This window comes from Prionailurus bengalensis, chromosome E2, assembly GCF_016509475.1.
Source record: "Prionailurus bengalensis isolate Pbe53 chromosome E2, Fcat_Pben_1.1_paternal_pri, whole genome shotgun sequence".
Lineage (NCBI taxonomy): Eukaryota > Metazoa > Chordata > Mammalia > Carnivora > Felidae > Prionailurus > Prionailurus bengalensis.
The window spans coordinates 43,929,345-43,945,190 of record NC_057352.1 but is presented as its reverse complement, the minus strand read 5'-3'; the positions used below and the strand labels follow the sequence as shown (position 1 = coordinate 43,945,190).

At 51.3% G+C, this 15,846-nt stretch overlaps 1 protein-coding gene across 3 annotated transcripts in view; it reads right to left on the bottom strand.

Moving 5' to 3' along the window:
- Nucleotides 1-3,369: 3,369 nt before the first annotated feature.
- DUS2 (dihydrouridine synthase 2) overlaps nt 3,370-15,846 on the bottom strand; it is a 48,447-nt gene continuing 35,970 nt past the window's right edge. For all 3 annotated transcript variants that reach the window (XM_043600894.1, XM_043600893.1, XM_043600895.1), the window contains exons 8-16: nt 15,317-15,382; nt 15,061-15,131; nt 12,744-12,830; nt 11,221-11,389; nt 8,546-8,667; nt 6,855-7,004; nt 5,681-5,768; nt 4,191-4,264; nt 3,370-3,952 (exon numbers count right to left, since the gene is read on the bottom strand). In XM_043600894.1, coding sequence (XP_043456829.1) covers nt 3,715-3,952; nt 4,191-4,264; nt 5,681-5,768; nt 6,855-7,004; nt 8,546-8,667; nt 11,221-11,389; nt 12,744-12,830; nt 15,061-15,131; nt 15,317-15,382 — 1,065 coding nt within the window. In that variant the 3' untranslated portion in view covers nt 3,370-3,714. The remainder of the gene's footprint in view (nt 3,953-4,190; nt 4,265-5,680; nt 5,769-6,854; nt 7,005-8,545; nt 8,668-11,220; nt 11,390-12,743; nt 12,831-15,060; nt 15,132-15,316; nt 15,383-15,846) is intronic.

Sequence of the window (15,846 nt, the reverse complement as noted above, 5' to 3'; positions counted from 1 at the left end):
AGAATGCAAGAGGGAGACCCTGGACCTATCAGCCCTACCACCAGGAAGGGACCACAGAAGCTGGAGATGGTTTGAACAATTCACCAAAGCATCCATGTGTGTGTCTGTTTTACTCATCTGTGTTCCCAGCCACTGTGCACCTGGAGAACACTTAGAAGGGGTCATTTCCTGGGAAGGCTTATGGGCTGGAGAAAACAGAACTCTAACCTAGATTGATAAGGGCTAGAGCATCAGTAGGCACTGACTGTAGGAAAAGTGTCACCATCTTTGTAAGAAAAGCAGCAATGGCTTAGAGCTCTGCAAGGTGGGACAGAGGTCTACCCCACTCACACACACCAATACCTGAACTCTCTCCACTCCTTTTCCTCAGCCAAGGCCTCCCTATCAGCTCTTCCTCAGGCCAGCTCTTCCTCAGTCCAGCTCAAAAGCTCTTTTAGATGGTAAGAGGTCATCTGACCTGCCTCCAGCCTTCTGAGGGCCCTGTGAACCAGGAGGCCAGGGGACCAGTGCAATGGGACTCCTGACTGGTGGACAAGGACTATGGGGATTGCTATTCACCCCTTTCTTCCTCCTCTGTGAATTCCGGCCAGGCCTGAGACTTAAGAAAAGCCATTACTTTCATCAGCTGCCATAGGCCTGGACCTGAACCCCACTGCTGAAGGCTCTCCCATGGCCTCTGAGCCATGGGATGGTACAGCTTAGCCCGGCAGGGCCCAGCCCAACCCCTTTTGTTCCACATTAGGGAAAATAGGAGCTTTGGAGGAAAGTCAGAGTTTAGAAAAGTTCTTTCTATGCCACATATCCCATGCAACAAGCTTATTTGAGTCTTCTTTTGTGCCTGTTCCCTACTCCCATGCTGAGGCTGGCCATAGGGAACACGAGGACTGCCCTTGAGCAGCTCTCAATCTGGGCAGAGGCAATACCAGCCAACTACAATTGACCAAAGTTGTTTGCTGAAGTCAGCACAGGGTGCTGAGAAGACAGGGTCAGCATTTTGTCCTCGGATGCCAGGCTGAGGAGTTTGGACTTGATCCAGAGGGGAGTGGAGAGCCATGGAAGAATTCTGAACAGGATTGACACTTGGAAGGAACTAAGTGTGCAGGGCTGGAGGGTTAAGAGATTCCCCACTCATCTTTTTACATTTTCTTTCTTTTCTTTCTTTCTTTCTTTCTTTCTTTCTTTCTTTCTTTCTTTCTTTCTTTCTCTCTCTCTCTCTCTCTCTCTCTCTCTCTCTCTCTCTTTGAGAGAGCATGAGCTGGGGAGAGGGGCAGAGGGAGGGAGAGAGGGAGGGAGGGGGAGAGACAGACAGAGAGAGAGAGAGAGAGAGAGGATTCCAAGCAGGCTCTACACTCAGTGCAGAGCCCAACATGGGTCTCAATACCATGACCCTGGGATCATGATCTGAGCCAAAATCAAGAGTCAGACACTCACTTGACTGAGCCACTCAGGCGCCCCAAGATTCCCCACTCGTCTTTGCACAAAGTTGTCTTCTTGCTGTGACCTTTGGAAGATGTGCCACCCTCTCCAGCTTTATTCATCCCTCCTTCTCATGTGTCCCCAAAATGTGATGAGCTAAGAGTAAGTCCTCAATCTAGGTGGCTGGAATGGATGACTACGTGTTGTGGACACTAGCCCAGAGAGAGGTTTGGGCATCTAAATGGCCTTAGTTTAAGGTGGGCATAGTGAGAACAATAAGTGGAGCTTTCAGACCCAACTGGGCCCTCCCAATTGGTCCCAGACCTTGGGAAAGTCACTGTGAGACCATGGCAGGCATCATTGAGGTATGCTAAGATGAGACCATTTGAGAGCCAACATATTCAACCAGGAACTTTGCCAGACATCCTCAGTTATGGAACATACACTAGCCCCTCCCTCACCTGCTCCCCTGTGAATGCCCCTCTCCCCAGTGCTTTTCCTGGGCCCTCTAAGTCCCCATACTCCAGCTTCTATCTTAACAGCTGACCTCTACCTCACCTCTCCTTCTCCATAGCCCAGAAATAAACCTGATGCACCAAAGAAGGGGCTTCCCCAGGGAAACTACACTGGTGGAAGAGGCCTGAGGGTACAGTCCAACCCCACAGGAAAAATGGATCTTAAGACTTGGTATTTGGCTCCCATAGGATCCTTCCATAAGCTCTGACTAGCTCAGGATGCCTGGGGGTCCACTGGGGCCTCTCTGTCTGCCCTGTTCCAGTTGGGATATGAGGAAAGACCAAGGGGCATTTGAACTGAGATAGTTTGTGAGAAAAGTCAGAAACTGTGCCTAAAGCTTGATGGTTAAGACTGCAACAAGCCTCAGTCTGTCTCCTGGGTGGGGCTCCTTCTCTTGGAGCACTGGTCTGGGAAGCTAGGGCAGCCCCAGCATAGAGTGACCCCATTAGCCACAGAGTGCCCTATCATAGGCCTATTTATCCTCCAGTCAGCCTCATGCAGGCAGAGCAGCTGATCTCCCTCTCAGAGAGGGCCCTTAGGCCCAAAGAGAACTAGAAGTGACTTGCCCAAGGTCAGACAGCAATGGGCTCTGGGAGGCAGCTGGTAGTGCAGTATCCTTATCTGCATACAGAGGAACAAGTGTGCAGACAGGTGCAGCTCCAGGACTGAAACAGAGGCATCACCGCCTGATCTCAGGCCACCAGGGCCAGGGGCTGCTGGCTGGCATAGGGGCCTGACCCTAGAGACATGGGAGAAACATGGCCTTGGCCTAGAGGGGAATGCCCCTCCCTACAGCACTTGGAAAAGGGGAGGAGAAGTAGTGTGTTTACAGTGGAGGAAGCGGGGGTGGTGCAGGGCAGGGACCTTTGGTCAGAACGCCCCTCCCAGTTAAGAGGGGGAGGCCCCATGAGATGTGGTAGCCGTTTGTTTGCTTCTCACTGCCAGGAGGAAATTAAAGAGAATCTGCCACTTCCTTCCGGCCCAAGTGGGATAGTGGGGGCTGGGGCAAGCAGCGGCGTGGGTGGACAATTTTAAGGGACCCAAACTGCTGGCATCAGCAACCTGTGTTCTCAGTGTCCCCTACCCAGAGCAGACACCTCAGCAGGTCTGAACTCCAGCCAGCTGGGGGTCAGACCCAGGACCTGCCCAACGTATCTGAGCTGGTCCCTCACTAGGGTACCAGATACCCTAACTGTTCCCCAGATTCTATAGCACCTCTCATCAAGAAAGTCAGTTGATGGGCAGTTACTTCAGGTTTGCCATCAGTAAAATGGGCTTCTTGGGCCTTTCTGGCTCAGCCCAAGTCCAATGAGCATTAAAGGATACACCCAACCCCCTACTTCCAACCAGATCCATAAGGATGGGTAGGGGATATGCTGTTGGAAGCTCTAGCTCTGCACAGAGGGTGGGAGTGAAATAATTATGCCAGGCCATGAGTCTGTGTGTGACAATGCCCAGGGCTGAAGCAAGTAGCCATGGGTAAGGGTAGAGGTGTCTTTATTGCACTGTACCAATGTCAAGTTGAGGAGGTGCCACCCAAAAAGTTCCTGTTTTCAAAGAAAATACTGAGGTCACTAGGAACTTGGCCCTGTTACTCAGATCCACCAAAGAAGATGTGCACCCTAGGAACCCTTTGGTTCAGGCTGATGGACCAGGCCAGGACCTCTTAACTCCTGCCAGGAACAGTCAGCAATTTGTCCAATGGCATCAGATTCATGCTTTGCACCCACAGCCAACTTACGGCCAGGCCCCTAAGGGGGATGGCCAAGGTAGGGACAATGGTCACCAGCCTTCCAGGGGGCTCTCTTCACCACTTCCCAAGGCCACAAAGGGCTTCTTGCACAGCTTCCCAGGCACTGCTGGCTCCTGAGCTCTGGGACCCCCAGGATCTTGGTCAGGGGCTTCCCGCTTGCGCTTGTGCAAGGAGGGGCTCTCTTCACCCAGCCGACCTTCAGGGAGGCCCCGGCTCCGCAGACAGACGATGGCCGCAGCCTGCTCTGCCAATTTCTTAGACTTGTCCCTGGGCAGATGAGGTATGGGACAATAAGGCAGGTAGACAGGCAGGCTGGCTCCAGGACTAGAGGCTGGAAAGGCCTGACTCTACACACCCTTGACAAAGATTCTGACAAAACTGAGGAAGGGGTCATTACCCAGGGATGCCACTGCCCAGGTACACCATCCTCCCCAAACCCTCTTACATCAATGTTGGGTACAGGCCCCTCATCCCAAGCCCCAAGCCCACTGATGAGGAAACTCACCACAAGGTGGACTGGTACTTTTGCTCAGCAACAGTCACAACAGAGCAGAAGAGGCGATCCAGGGGGCGCTGAACCTGGTGCAAAGAGAGCAAAGGCAACAGGGATGGCTACATGGGGACGAGAGGAATGAGCCCTGGGGCTCACCTGCCAGGATCACAAGGAAGGCAGATAAAGGAAGTACTTCCCACCTAAGTTAAATGAAGGCTACTTGTATCACATGCTCCTCCCTAGCAGAAGTGCCTGGGCATCTGCCAGGGAAGAAAGACAGATACACAAACAGGTAACGACATTCCAGTATTTCAGGAGTTCAATCAGGGACCTAAGCAAAGGGCCATCAGAGCCCTTAGCTGCGCGTGACTATGGATCCTGCTTCTACTGACATCTGGATGGGCTAGGTCACCCAAAATGAGGAGGAGTTCACCAGATGGCAAAGGGGTAAGAGGGGGCAAGGATGTGGCAGAGAAGGTACACTTGGCAGAGTGACCAGATGATGTGGCTGGACAGAGAGCAGAGTGGACGAGACATGAAGCAGAAAGGCATGTGGGGGGCCCTGTGCTCTGTGTTGAGGTGCTGGAGCTTGATCCCAAAGGCACTGGGGAGAGGATGAGGACTTGAGCAGGGAGGCAGAGGTCAGATTCGCTTTAGAAAACTCGCTCTAGGGGCGCCTGGGTGGTGCAGTCGGTTAAGCGTCCGACTTCAGCCAGGTCACGATCTCGCGGTCTGGGAGTTCGAGCCCCGCGTCAGGCTCTGGGCTGATGGCTCGGAGCCTGGAGCCTGTTTCCGATTCTGTGTCTCCCTCTCTCTCTGCCCCTCCCCCGTTCATGCTCTGTCTCTCTCTGTCCCAAAAATAAAAAATAAAAATAATAAAAATAATAAAAATAAAAATAAAAATAAAAATAAAAATAAAAATAAAAAAAAAAGAAAACTCGCTCTGGGAGAGGGGGACACAAGTCCCAGAAGGTACAAGTTTAGAGGTCAGAAGGTCAGTCCAGAAGAGACAGTGCAGCTTAAACAAGACATGGCCATGGGGACCAGAGGAGGTGAAGCAAGACTGTCTTAAAGTTTCCACCAAGGGGCCTCAAGTCTGGGGCCCAATTCTGTGCCCCAGTGGCTAAAGCCTGGTCCAAAAACATGTCTAACTTTTAGGTTTGAGCATTCTTCCTAAGTAAGCCAATAGGCCCTTTCCAGAGAAGTCTCCCTTGTCTAAGCAACACCACTGGCAGGGACTGGCCCAAGCAACCCCTTACATAGGCCTCAAGTTCAGTGTTATGAAAGTGGCCAGAATTAGACAACAGGCCCACTGACACAGAGAAGGGGCTATCATATCAGCAACTGGTCCGGCCGCCAGCAACCATTGCATATTGCGAGCCCACGGAAGACCAAGCCAGGCTCCAGCCAAGTAGTCTTGAGTTCAGGGTACAGGCTATGAGTGTGTTGGGGGTGATGACATCGGCCGTGGGAGCACTCTAGGGCCAGGTGCAGGACCTCACCGTGTCATACACAGGCTGCGCCAACTTCTCCCTCCGGCACCACTCCAGCAGGCACATCTTGGGGGTGATCTGGGGTGAGTATGCCCTCCTGGGAAAAGGAGAGGAAGGAGTCAGGGCTCACCCACCATCACCACCAGGCTTCTGCCTCAGGACTTGTGTACTTATTCCCCTGAGCTCCCATTTCTGTTCCACCAGTGGGGTGTGGCCTGGGTTCTGACTAAAAGGAAGATGGGCATCAGCATGCTTGAGGAATTGCGATAGGATGTGAAATCCCGGCACTCTGAACTCTAGCCTGGAAAACAGCCTTCAAAAGCCAAAAAGGAAGGCCCAGTTTGCCTCTTAAAACAAGACAGGAGGGAGTGGGTGGTGGTTGGGAATATAGATGGCCACACAGCGGTCTCGGATCTAGCTTACTACCCACCCTTATCATGTCCCCTGAGTATCAAGATGATCTGTTTCTGCCTTGGACACAGTGTACTCTTATTTCCAGAGTCAGAGCCAGTCGGTGATAGGGTGACAGAGTGGGAGGCACTATGTTCCAACTTCCCACCAGGAGCTCTCCCCAGATATGACTGACCAACTATGCCCACACTCCTTCCTCCCAAGCCCTTGCCAGACAAGACTGGCTCCCAGTATGGGCCCAGGGACCTGAGAAAGGCTCAGATCCCAGATGGCAGAAGACAAGGATGAGGACCTTACTCCAAGCTGAGTCACACTCTGAAGGAATAATCATCTTGAGGCTACTTCTGCCTAAAGAGGGAACCACAGGGCTGGTATGGGGCAGTGAGTATGGGGCAGTAGGTATGGGCAGAGGTTGCACAGCCAGATGAGGGCGAGGGTACCACTGCCTTGGAGGCAGCTAGATGCTCAGAGCCAGGGGAATAGCATAGACTTTCAAGAACAGGAGACAAGTTCTCCATCCCAAGTTGTGGGAGGGGGTGGATCAAAGAAAAGGTGTTTAGTCACACTTGAGACAACATGCACACCCCTGACAGTGCTGCCTGGGCTTTTTCAGGGGCCGTGTTCCTCAAAATGCCATCTCTGGGACACTGAAAAATGAGAACGAGTATCCAAACCCAGAAGACTTATAGTTCCTAACCTTAGCATTAACCATGTACAGCAGCCAGCTGAGGGCGCTGGCCCCAGCCAAGCTGAGGCCAAGCTGCAGACCTACCGGTCAAACTTGACAGCCATCTTAATGATACCAGAGGTGTCTTCAGCTGGTTCCCCCGCTGCCTCTGGGGTCCTGGCTAAGAACTCAGCCCGCCGGGCATTCAGCTCTTGTGTCATCTCCTCGTAAAAGGCACCAAGGCCAAAGGCCTCACTGTGGAGGGATAAGCAACGCAGTGTAAGTCCTTTAGTGGAATCAACATCTAGGAAACTACTGCAGGAGCCCAGGGCCTTGCCATTGAGAAATGCCCCTCCTCCCCACCGCCGCCCCACATATATATGAAAACACCACTGAGATCTAGCCATCAGGGGGTGCCTCCTACCTACCCCTGGGATCAGCCTGGACTGGCAGAGAGTGAATGTGAGCCTCTGGGGGTGGACACTGGAAGACAAGCTGGGGTGGGTGGAAAAGGCTGTAAAGGTCACCTCTACCACCTAAGCCCAGACTCTCTTCCAAAGAAGAAAACACATGCAAGTGACCCTAGCCAACAGTGAGTGAACTGACCTACACTGAACAAGCACCTGGCTTATGCACAGCCTCATCCTCATGTGGACCCAAGGGAGAAAGAGACAGAGGCCACGACCACTAAGTGGTTCCCCACTTCCTGCCCCAGCCACAAGCAGTTAGGCCTAGACTAAACTGAGGTACCATCAAGAGCTACAAAATTATACTCTTTCCCTTGAGCTCATTAGACACCTGAGTCAACCCTGGTTAAGCTATGTGGGATAGGGACTGAACCAACACCACAAGCACAGGGTTGGGAAGAGTCTTCTGGCAACTCTTTTCCCTGCTAGGAAGCATCTTGAGGACCAGAGGGTATTTGTGAGGATGGGTGCCTGGGCACAAGCATGGTTTAGAAAAGTTTCTTTGATGGGGCACCTGGGTGGCTCAGTCGGTTAAGTGTCCGACTTTCAGCTCAGGTCATGATCTCACACTTCATGGGTTCAAGCCACACATCGGGCTCCATGCTGACAGCTTGAAGCCTGGAGCCTGCTTCAGATTCTGTGTCTCCCTCTCTCTCTGCTCCTCCCCTGCTCATGCTCTGTCTCTCTTTCTCAAAAATAATAAACGTTAAAAAAAAAATTTAATTAAAAAAGAAAAGTTTCTTTGAGGAAGGAGGAAGCAGACAGCCAACATGAGGAGGAGAGAGCATTCAGGCAGAAGACCCAGTTTGAGTACAGGTGTGGGCCTGGGGAAATAGGTAAATATGGAGCCAAAGGAACAGGTACTAGGCCACGTTGTGAGGGGCCCCAAAGGTCAACCACCTGAACTGGAGCTATATCAAATGTAGAGGACCATGGGGTAGCCTCCCAGACTGCAAAGTGATGGGGTGTGGGCACAGGCTCAGGCCAGGGGCTCAATTCTGACCATTGGGTCTTGATGGCCTGGTGTGTGACAGATCTGTTACTGTGCAAGTCCCTTCCTCCCCAGGAATTCCCAAGCCCAGTCCCCAGATTCCTCCATCCTACTGGCACTTTAGTTCCCAAAATTCTGCTGTGAGATCAGTCCAGAGACGGAAATTTCCAAAGGTTTCTTAAGTATCCTATTCTGTGAGGCAAAACTGCATCACCACCCCACTCCAGTACATCCACCTCCAGAAGCTGTATCCCTGGTCCCCTGATAGTCAACTAGGGCTCATAGTCAAGTCTGGGCAACGTCTGCAAGTAATTATGGACAGGCATTGCCTCTCTCACCAAATTTCCTGGGAAGACTGGGCGGCATGGAGCAACCTTCCCTGGGGCGACTCCAACTGTTCTCGTAGCATCTGGCACAAGCAATACTTGGTGTTGGTGTAGTGGTTTTCATACTGCACAGCCTGAGGGAAAAACCAACATGAGCCTACTTGCTGCCCAGGTTCTGAGGCCTGAACTATGGCAGGGAAAGGGCCTCCAAGAGGGCATCAGAGGTATGCTTGCAGATGAGGTAGTGTGACCTCATAAGAAAAGCCACCTCCATCCTGGCCATTTACTCCTCCTGTTAGTGGCACAACGCTCAAGAGTCATAGCTGAGGGTCAGGAGCATATTCTACTGAACAGCCTGACAGAAGTCCAGATGTGTGGGGACCCCTTCCTGCTTCAGCCACCATAGGCTACCACAGAGGACCTGCTGCCATTCCAGGGCAGGGAGGAGGAGCAAGTCAAAATCTGGTGCGACGGGAACAGCACCAGGACAGGGGTGAGATTCTTCTATCTCTAAACACAGTGTAGAACAGCCTGTCTCCAGTCTACGGCCATACCACCCTGAACGTGCCCGATCTCGTTTGATCTCAGAAGCTAAGCAGGGTCAGGCCCGGTTAGTACTTGGATGGGAGAACAGCCTGTCTCCAATCTCCCCCGCCATGGGTAAGGCACAGCACAATGTGCCAGTCGTGTTCACATGTTACTTGTCACTTCACTGAGCTTCACAAGCGTGAGGTGCAGTTGTTACCCCTACTCCACAGACTGGAAATGCAGCCTCGGGAAGCAAGCTGACTGCACAGGGATACCCAGTAGAAGCCTGCCTGGCTGGGCAGACAGAAAAGCAGTGAGTGGAGGGTGCCCCAGCCTCTAGAACACCCTCCCACCCTTCGCCCCCTACACTCTTCTAATCTCTTCACCTAGGCCTGTATCTTCAGTAACCAGGAAGGTACCGTGACATGCTGAGGACAAAGCAGAGATACGTTGGTAAAGCCCCAGCCGGTGGCAAGGCCTTGATCCAGCTTGTCAGAAGGCACCTGACTAGACCAGCAGCAGCCCTGCCTAAGCTTGAAAGCCACTCCCCTCCTTCAGGACTACAGCTCTTGAGAAGCTGCCAAAGGATGGACTGAGCAAGAATGACAACATCACCTTTTACCCAGTGAGCAAGCTCAGCACAGCTGAATGTATCTTCTCTGCTACAGACTTGCTACTCAGGTGGAAGAGCTAGATAGGCGACCTAGGCTAAGACAAGGTCTCTAGCTGACTCAGGGTACTGGATGGCCTGGTGGTCACAAACCTGCCCAACAAGACACCTGGAACCCAGGAGATGAGGGCTGTAGTATCAAGCTGGGGAGGCTCTAGGGACAGAAACTGCCCATCTTTGGGCAGTTAGAAGCCTCAGGGCCTCCTACCATACCCAGCTTGCACAGTCCCAGGGATACCCACATGCCATGGCAGCCACAGAGCCAAAGGCATGGCCATGGCCTGAAGGGGGCATGGGCAGTCTGAGGATCTGAGAAGCTCCTGACCCTCCTAGGAGGGTGCAACTCCCAGCATCGAAGAGGATGAGGGCTATACTCTCTGCTCAGGCCCAGTGCACTGATGAATTAGAAGTCCACCGACTGTCTCTCTGCCTGCAGACATGTACAGCTAATCACAGAGACTCACACAATTCCAGGATTGTACCAAAGGGACAGGGCAGGTGAACTGGTCAAAAAATTCCTTTAGAGGGATGGGGCACCTGGATGGCTCAGTCGGTTGAGCATCTGACTTAGGCTCAGGTCATGATCTTGTGGTTCATGAGTTCAAAGCCCACGTTGATCTCTGTGCTGACAGCTCAGGGCCTGGAGTCTGCTTTGGATTCTGTGTCTCCCTCTCTCTCTGCCCTTCCCCTGCTCATGCTCTCTCTCTCAAAAGTAAAAAATAAATAAATAAAAAAAATAAAAAAGAATTTTTTAAAATTCCTTTAGAGGGAAATGTTTCTGGCACTACAATCAAGCTCTCAGTGAGAGGAAAAAGCTAGTCCCTAAGGAGAGGGTTAAAGTTAGGCTATTCCCTAAGTCAGAGGTTAAAGCGTTCTGGGAATGAGCAAGAGAAGAGTTTTATTTTATTTCAAATAAGTCAACTCTACACCCAGTGTGGGGCTTGAACTCACGACCTCAAGATCACCAGCCACATGCTCCACCAACTGAGCCAGCCAGGCACCCCAGCAAGAGAATAGTTTTAGAAGTGATTCTGACGCATGACAAGATGCAAAGTCTCTGTACAGATAATCTATCCTCAACAATAGTTACAATGGCTTTTCTTAGCTGTAGCTGTTCAGGCACCAACCACTGGCATGAGTGTCTTCAGTAACACAGATCCCATTGTCGTTGTGCATGCGTGTATATGTGTGTGGAGGATGTGAGAGAGAAAGATTCACATGTTTGGGGCCTTAGCAGCATCCTGAATCCCAGGGTCCTTGATAGGACCTCATTGCCTTGAAAGCTTTAGTAGGAGGTGATGGTAGGGGCTGCCCCAGCATCCTCTCTTCACATTGAAACCAAGGAGACCCAATGCTACATTATAAGGACTACAAAGAGAAGGAGAGGAACAACAATGGCTGCTGGGGGCTGGGGCTCACCCAAGGCACCTTCTGCAGGAATGTGGCAGACAGTGAAAAATGTTTCTTTTGAAAAAGTGCATAGACGTACGTATCGGATGTACTTCTGCATGACCTCCTCCAGGGGTCGCAGACCCTCCTTGAGGAAGATGGATGGGTTCCACATGGCGGCTCGGGCCACCATCACTGAAGAGGCTGCTGTGGCTTGTCGAAAGTCCTCTATGTCCAAATATTCTTGGATGTGGTCATGAGATCCTCCGCTGAAAGGCAACAGGGGAGTGAGGGGTATCCTCATACTAGCATCTTCAGAAAAAAGCAACTCCCAGATCTGCTACTCATTAACCATGTGGCTTTGACCAAATCCTTCAGCTGTGAGTACTTTGGGAGACTGGAGGTTAGAACACACACCCCACTATGGGGTCAGAAACACCAAGTGAGATAACACAGTGAAACAGCCTGAACCAGGCCTGGCACTTAACAGGTGTCTCAGAGATTTTACCTTCCTTCCCTCCTCCTCATCCTAAACAGTGGCTAAAGCCAGCCCAAATCTGAAGACATAGGTCTGTTAAGTGGATGCTGGGATCACAGAAAGATCCCCAGCCTGGAGCACCTATATACCTACTAACAGGTGGGTCAAAAACCACAGACACAGTGGTGATCATGAGAGGAATGAAGGAGGCCCAGTTTGGTTGCAATTTCCCTTCCTGCCACCCCGAGGCCCCAAGGGCCCCCTTGGAAACTGCTCCATTTGCATCTGTTCCATTGGGGGCCAGGTGGCAGCCTCAATCCAGGCACAGCCTTATGTGTATGGTGGGGAAGACCCTCAGGTGGCAGCAGCAGCAACAGGATCCAGGGTCTTGAGTACCCTACCCTCTCCACGCCAGCCCTAAAACTCCTGGCCTGGGAACAACTAAGCCTGGCTACCACCCCCAACCTTAACTCGCTCCCTCCTTCCCACCAGGCAGGCATGCCCTTTGTCAGGACTTCGGGGCTTTAGAATTTCTGTTCCCATCTTGCCATCAGGCTCTATGCCATCCTAAGGTGCAAGGCTGCACTGGACTGGCCCACATGGCCAGTGCCCCAATGACAACTGGACACTGTCTTACTGCTAAGCCTCTGGGCTGGTCACTGGTACCTCAGAACTGTCAGTCTCATTCCCTGGTCCTATGGCTGCCCAGAATGCTTGTCTGGGCTTTGGACTGTGACCTGCCTTATGCCCCCTGAGCCATTCTTCTGTATGCTCTGGCTTGGGACTACTCACCCTACACCCTGCACACCTAACTCTGGGTGTGACATCACTTTTGCCTTGGGTCTGCTTCAGCGGCCTCTTTCTTGCTCTCCCTGTCTCCTGAACACTCCTACCCTCAACCCATCTATCAAAATGCCCTGGGACCCTGCCTACTGCACACCTACATCGGCCACTCACCAGAGGCTAGTGGACACAATAGGTACTTTTCAGCTTCATGTCCAACCTCATTTTTTTGTACTACCCTTTTTTCCTTTTCCCTTAGGTCATTTTTTAATGCTAGCTCATTCCATTTTTTGTATGCCAGCTCAAACTTCTCTGAGTGAGGTGGAGCACAAAAAAGTAAATGATGAGGAAGAGAGGCTTACTTGGCTATGACAGGAATGGAGAGGGTTTCAGCAATGGCTCTGATGGCTTCACAGCTTACAGGGTGCTGAGGTCTTTCTTCCCGCTTTCTTGGAGATAAAGAAAAAAGGATGGGCTGAGGGCTGAGGCCATATCACAGTTCAAACTAAGGTTTACCTTAGCCAAACCCTACCATCCTCCCTACTGAACCTCAGGAAGGCCATGTGGCCATGAAGGACAGGGTTCTGGGCTGCAGAGGATGGCTCTCCATGACCTCTGTTGTAAGGGCAGGAGCAGCAGAAGTCCCTGCTGAGAAGGCAAGTCCAGCCCTTGCAGGCCTGCAGGTGAGGTGTGGCTGCACAGGGCTGGTGTGGGTGGCCTGGCTCCCAAGGTCACACTGCCTTTCCTTGGCTTCCCTTCGCCTGTGCCAGAGATGAGGGACAGTGCTATAAGAATGCTGCCCCTACTGTCCCGGTGCTGCCCTCCCCACGAGACTGGGAACAGCTGCTGCCCTCAGACTGGCCACTCCCACACAGCTGCCTATGCTGAGGCTGAGTTGGGCAGCTGATCCTGGGGAGAGGCACCTGGCACAGGGCAGACCCAGCAGGCAGGACAGGCCACAGATCATGGCTGTCACAACAAGCCCCGGAGAGGTAGGACCACAACCTAAGCCCTCTCCTTCCAAGGTCAACTGCAAGAGGTTCTTGTGTATGAGTGAATGAGTCTTAGAGATGCTGAAGTGAAGCCTGATCTAAGCTATGCTCAGGAACAAGCAAGAGAGATGGTCAACCAGACAGCCCTTGCTCAGGTCTTGTCTGTGTGCATCTCCTCTGGTATGCTCCTCAACAAAAGGGTCAGGAGGCTCAACAAAAGCCTCAGAAGGCCCTGTCAACCCATCCTCACCTCTACCTCCCCACACCCCAGCAGCCCGTTTCAGCCCAGAACCCATCCTCAACAGCTTTGATGGCCAGAAAGCCCCTCTTTAAACTCACCCGAATCTGTCTTCCTGGTGTTTCCAACTACTGGTAAAAAGGAATAGCTGTATTTATTCAGAGAACACCATATGCCAGGCACTGTGCCAAGACTATATATTCACAACCTCATAAAAGCCTCAAGACAACCTTATAAAGCAGAAATTATCTTAATTTCCAATGAAAAATGTGGTACTCAGAGAGGTTAAGTGATTTATCCAAGGATATACAGCCAACAAACAGCAGAAATGGGAGCCCAAACCAGGCAGTCTGAGCCTAGAGCCTGCTGCCACAGGGAGGAGCTTGCATGTACACGTGTGTAGCCTTTCCCCGCCCCCTACTGGCTTCAGCCCACACAGCTCTCCTTTTCTCTTACACATGTTGGGAGTTAACATTTTCTCTGAAAATGCTGTCATAGACACATCCAGCAAAAAGTGGGCTGTTCCTATAAGAACCCTGAACCCAAAAGGAACATCACTCAGAGAAGAGAGGTCACTCTGGCCAAAGTCTGTTGAGCTGGGATTCTGTACAAAACTACATCATAGGGGTGCCTGGGTGGCTCAGGCGGTTAAGTGTCCAACTCTTGATCTCACCTCAGGTCATGATCTCACGGTTCATCAGGCTCTGCATTGACGGCACAGAGCCTGCTTGGGATTCTTTCTCTCCCTCTCTCTGCCCCTCTCTCACTCACATTCTTTTGTGTGCTCTCCCTGACTCAAAATAAATAAACTTTACCAAAAAAAAAATGTACATCATGGACACACGGAACAAGTCTAACTGGGAAACCAAAAGTAGCCTTCAGCAACACCTCAGCTCCCAGAAGACAGCATATTAGCTACAGATACAAGAGCTGTTTAAAGTAGTCATTGTGACAGCTGGCAATCCAAGAAGGGCAGACAAAAGAGACAATGCCATTAAAAGCAGAGCCATCTGCATGGGGTCATTTGGGGGAGAAGCTATTCCTCAATGTATTGGAAAGCAAATGAGATTCAGAGTCAGAGTTCTAATTCCACCACTTCCTGGCTGCACAGTACAACTGTGAACCTATCACTCAATCTCTACCATTTACACATCCTGAGGGTAGAGGCGTTTCCCCTTCCTCTTGTGTCTTTAAACTCAATCTTCCTCTCCTTCTCTGTCTCTAAACTCAGTGTAGCGTCTACCACCAGTAGGTGTTCAGTGAATGAAACAAAGAAAAATGCCCACCCATGAAGGGTTTAGCTGCCCTCAGGACTCAAAGGATGTCAAAGAGCTAGGCAGAGGCAGGCTGCATATGTAGAAGAAAAGTTGGCTGTCACCTAGGGTCTGACAAAGGATTGTTACGATGGTTGAGGACTGCAAGTCAGTCACTAGATAGGGAACCACTCACCTCCCATGAACTGCAACGGCAGCAATGCCAGTCCTTTCTATCCGCTTCACAAGGCTCAGGGTATCTTCCAGCTGGGGAAGAGGACAGTCCAGGGTGGTTAGAGAAGCTACCCAGCGAATAGCTGCCAGCTCCAAAAGTGAGCTCAGCCCCACTCCCTCCTCCAACCTAAGTCAACTGTCCTCGAGAACCATTCACCTCCTCCCAAAACAACATCCTTTGAAAAAATGGACCTTGAAACGTAACACATCATCCTTACCGAGGGCAGGATGCGAATCTTGCAGGTCACAGGTCTGTGAGTCCCTTTAACAAGAGTGCTGAGGATCTGCAGAGAGGAAAACACAAACACTTCTGGAAAAACCACCACAACTGCTCATACTAATTAACTCTGTTACAGACCTGTGCATTAGGCGCATATAGTGATGTATGTCAATTTCTTGGTAAAACTAGAAAATCTTTTCAATTTTTAAAAAAGTTTCAGCTTGGGGTGCCTGGGTGACTCAGTCGGTTAGGCGGCCGACTTCGGCTCAGGTCATGATCTCGCAGTCCATGAGTTCGAGCCCCGCGTCGGGCTCTGTGCTGACAGCTCAGAGCCTGGAGCCTGTTTTGGATTCTGTGTCTCCCTCTCTCTGACCCTCCCCCGTTCATGCTCTGTCTCTCTCTGTCTCAAAAATAAATAAACGTTATAAAAAAAATTTTTTTTTAAATAAAAATAAAAAAGTCTCAGCTTAACATACTCCCTCCTCCAAAGGATTCTGAGGCCTAGTCCTGGTTGAGAACACACGGCTG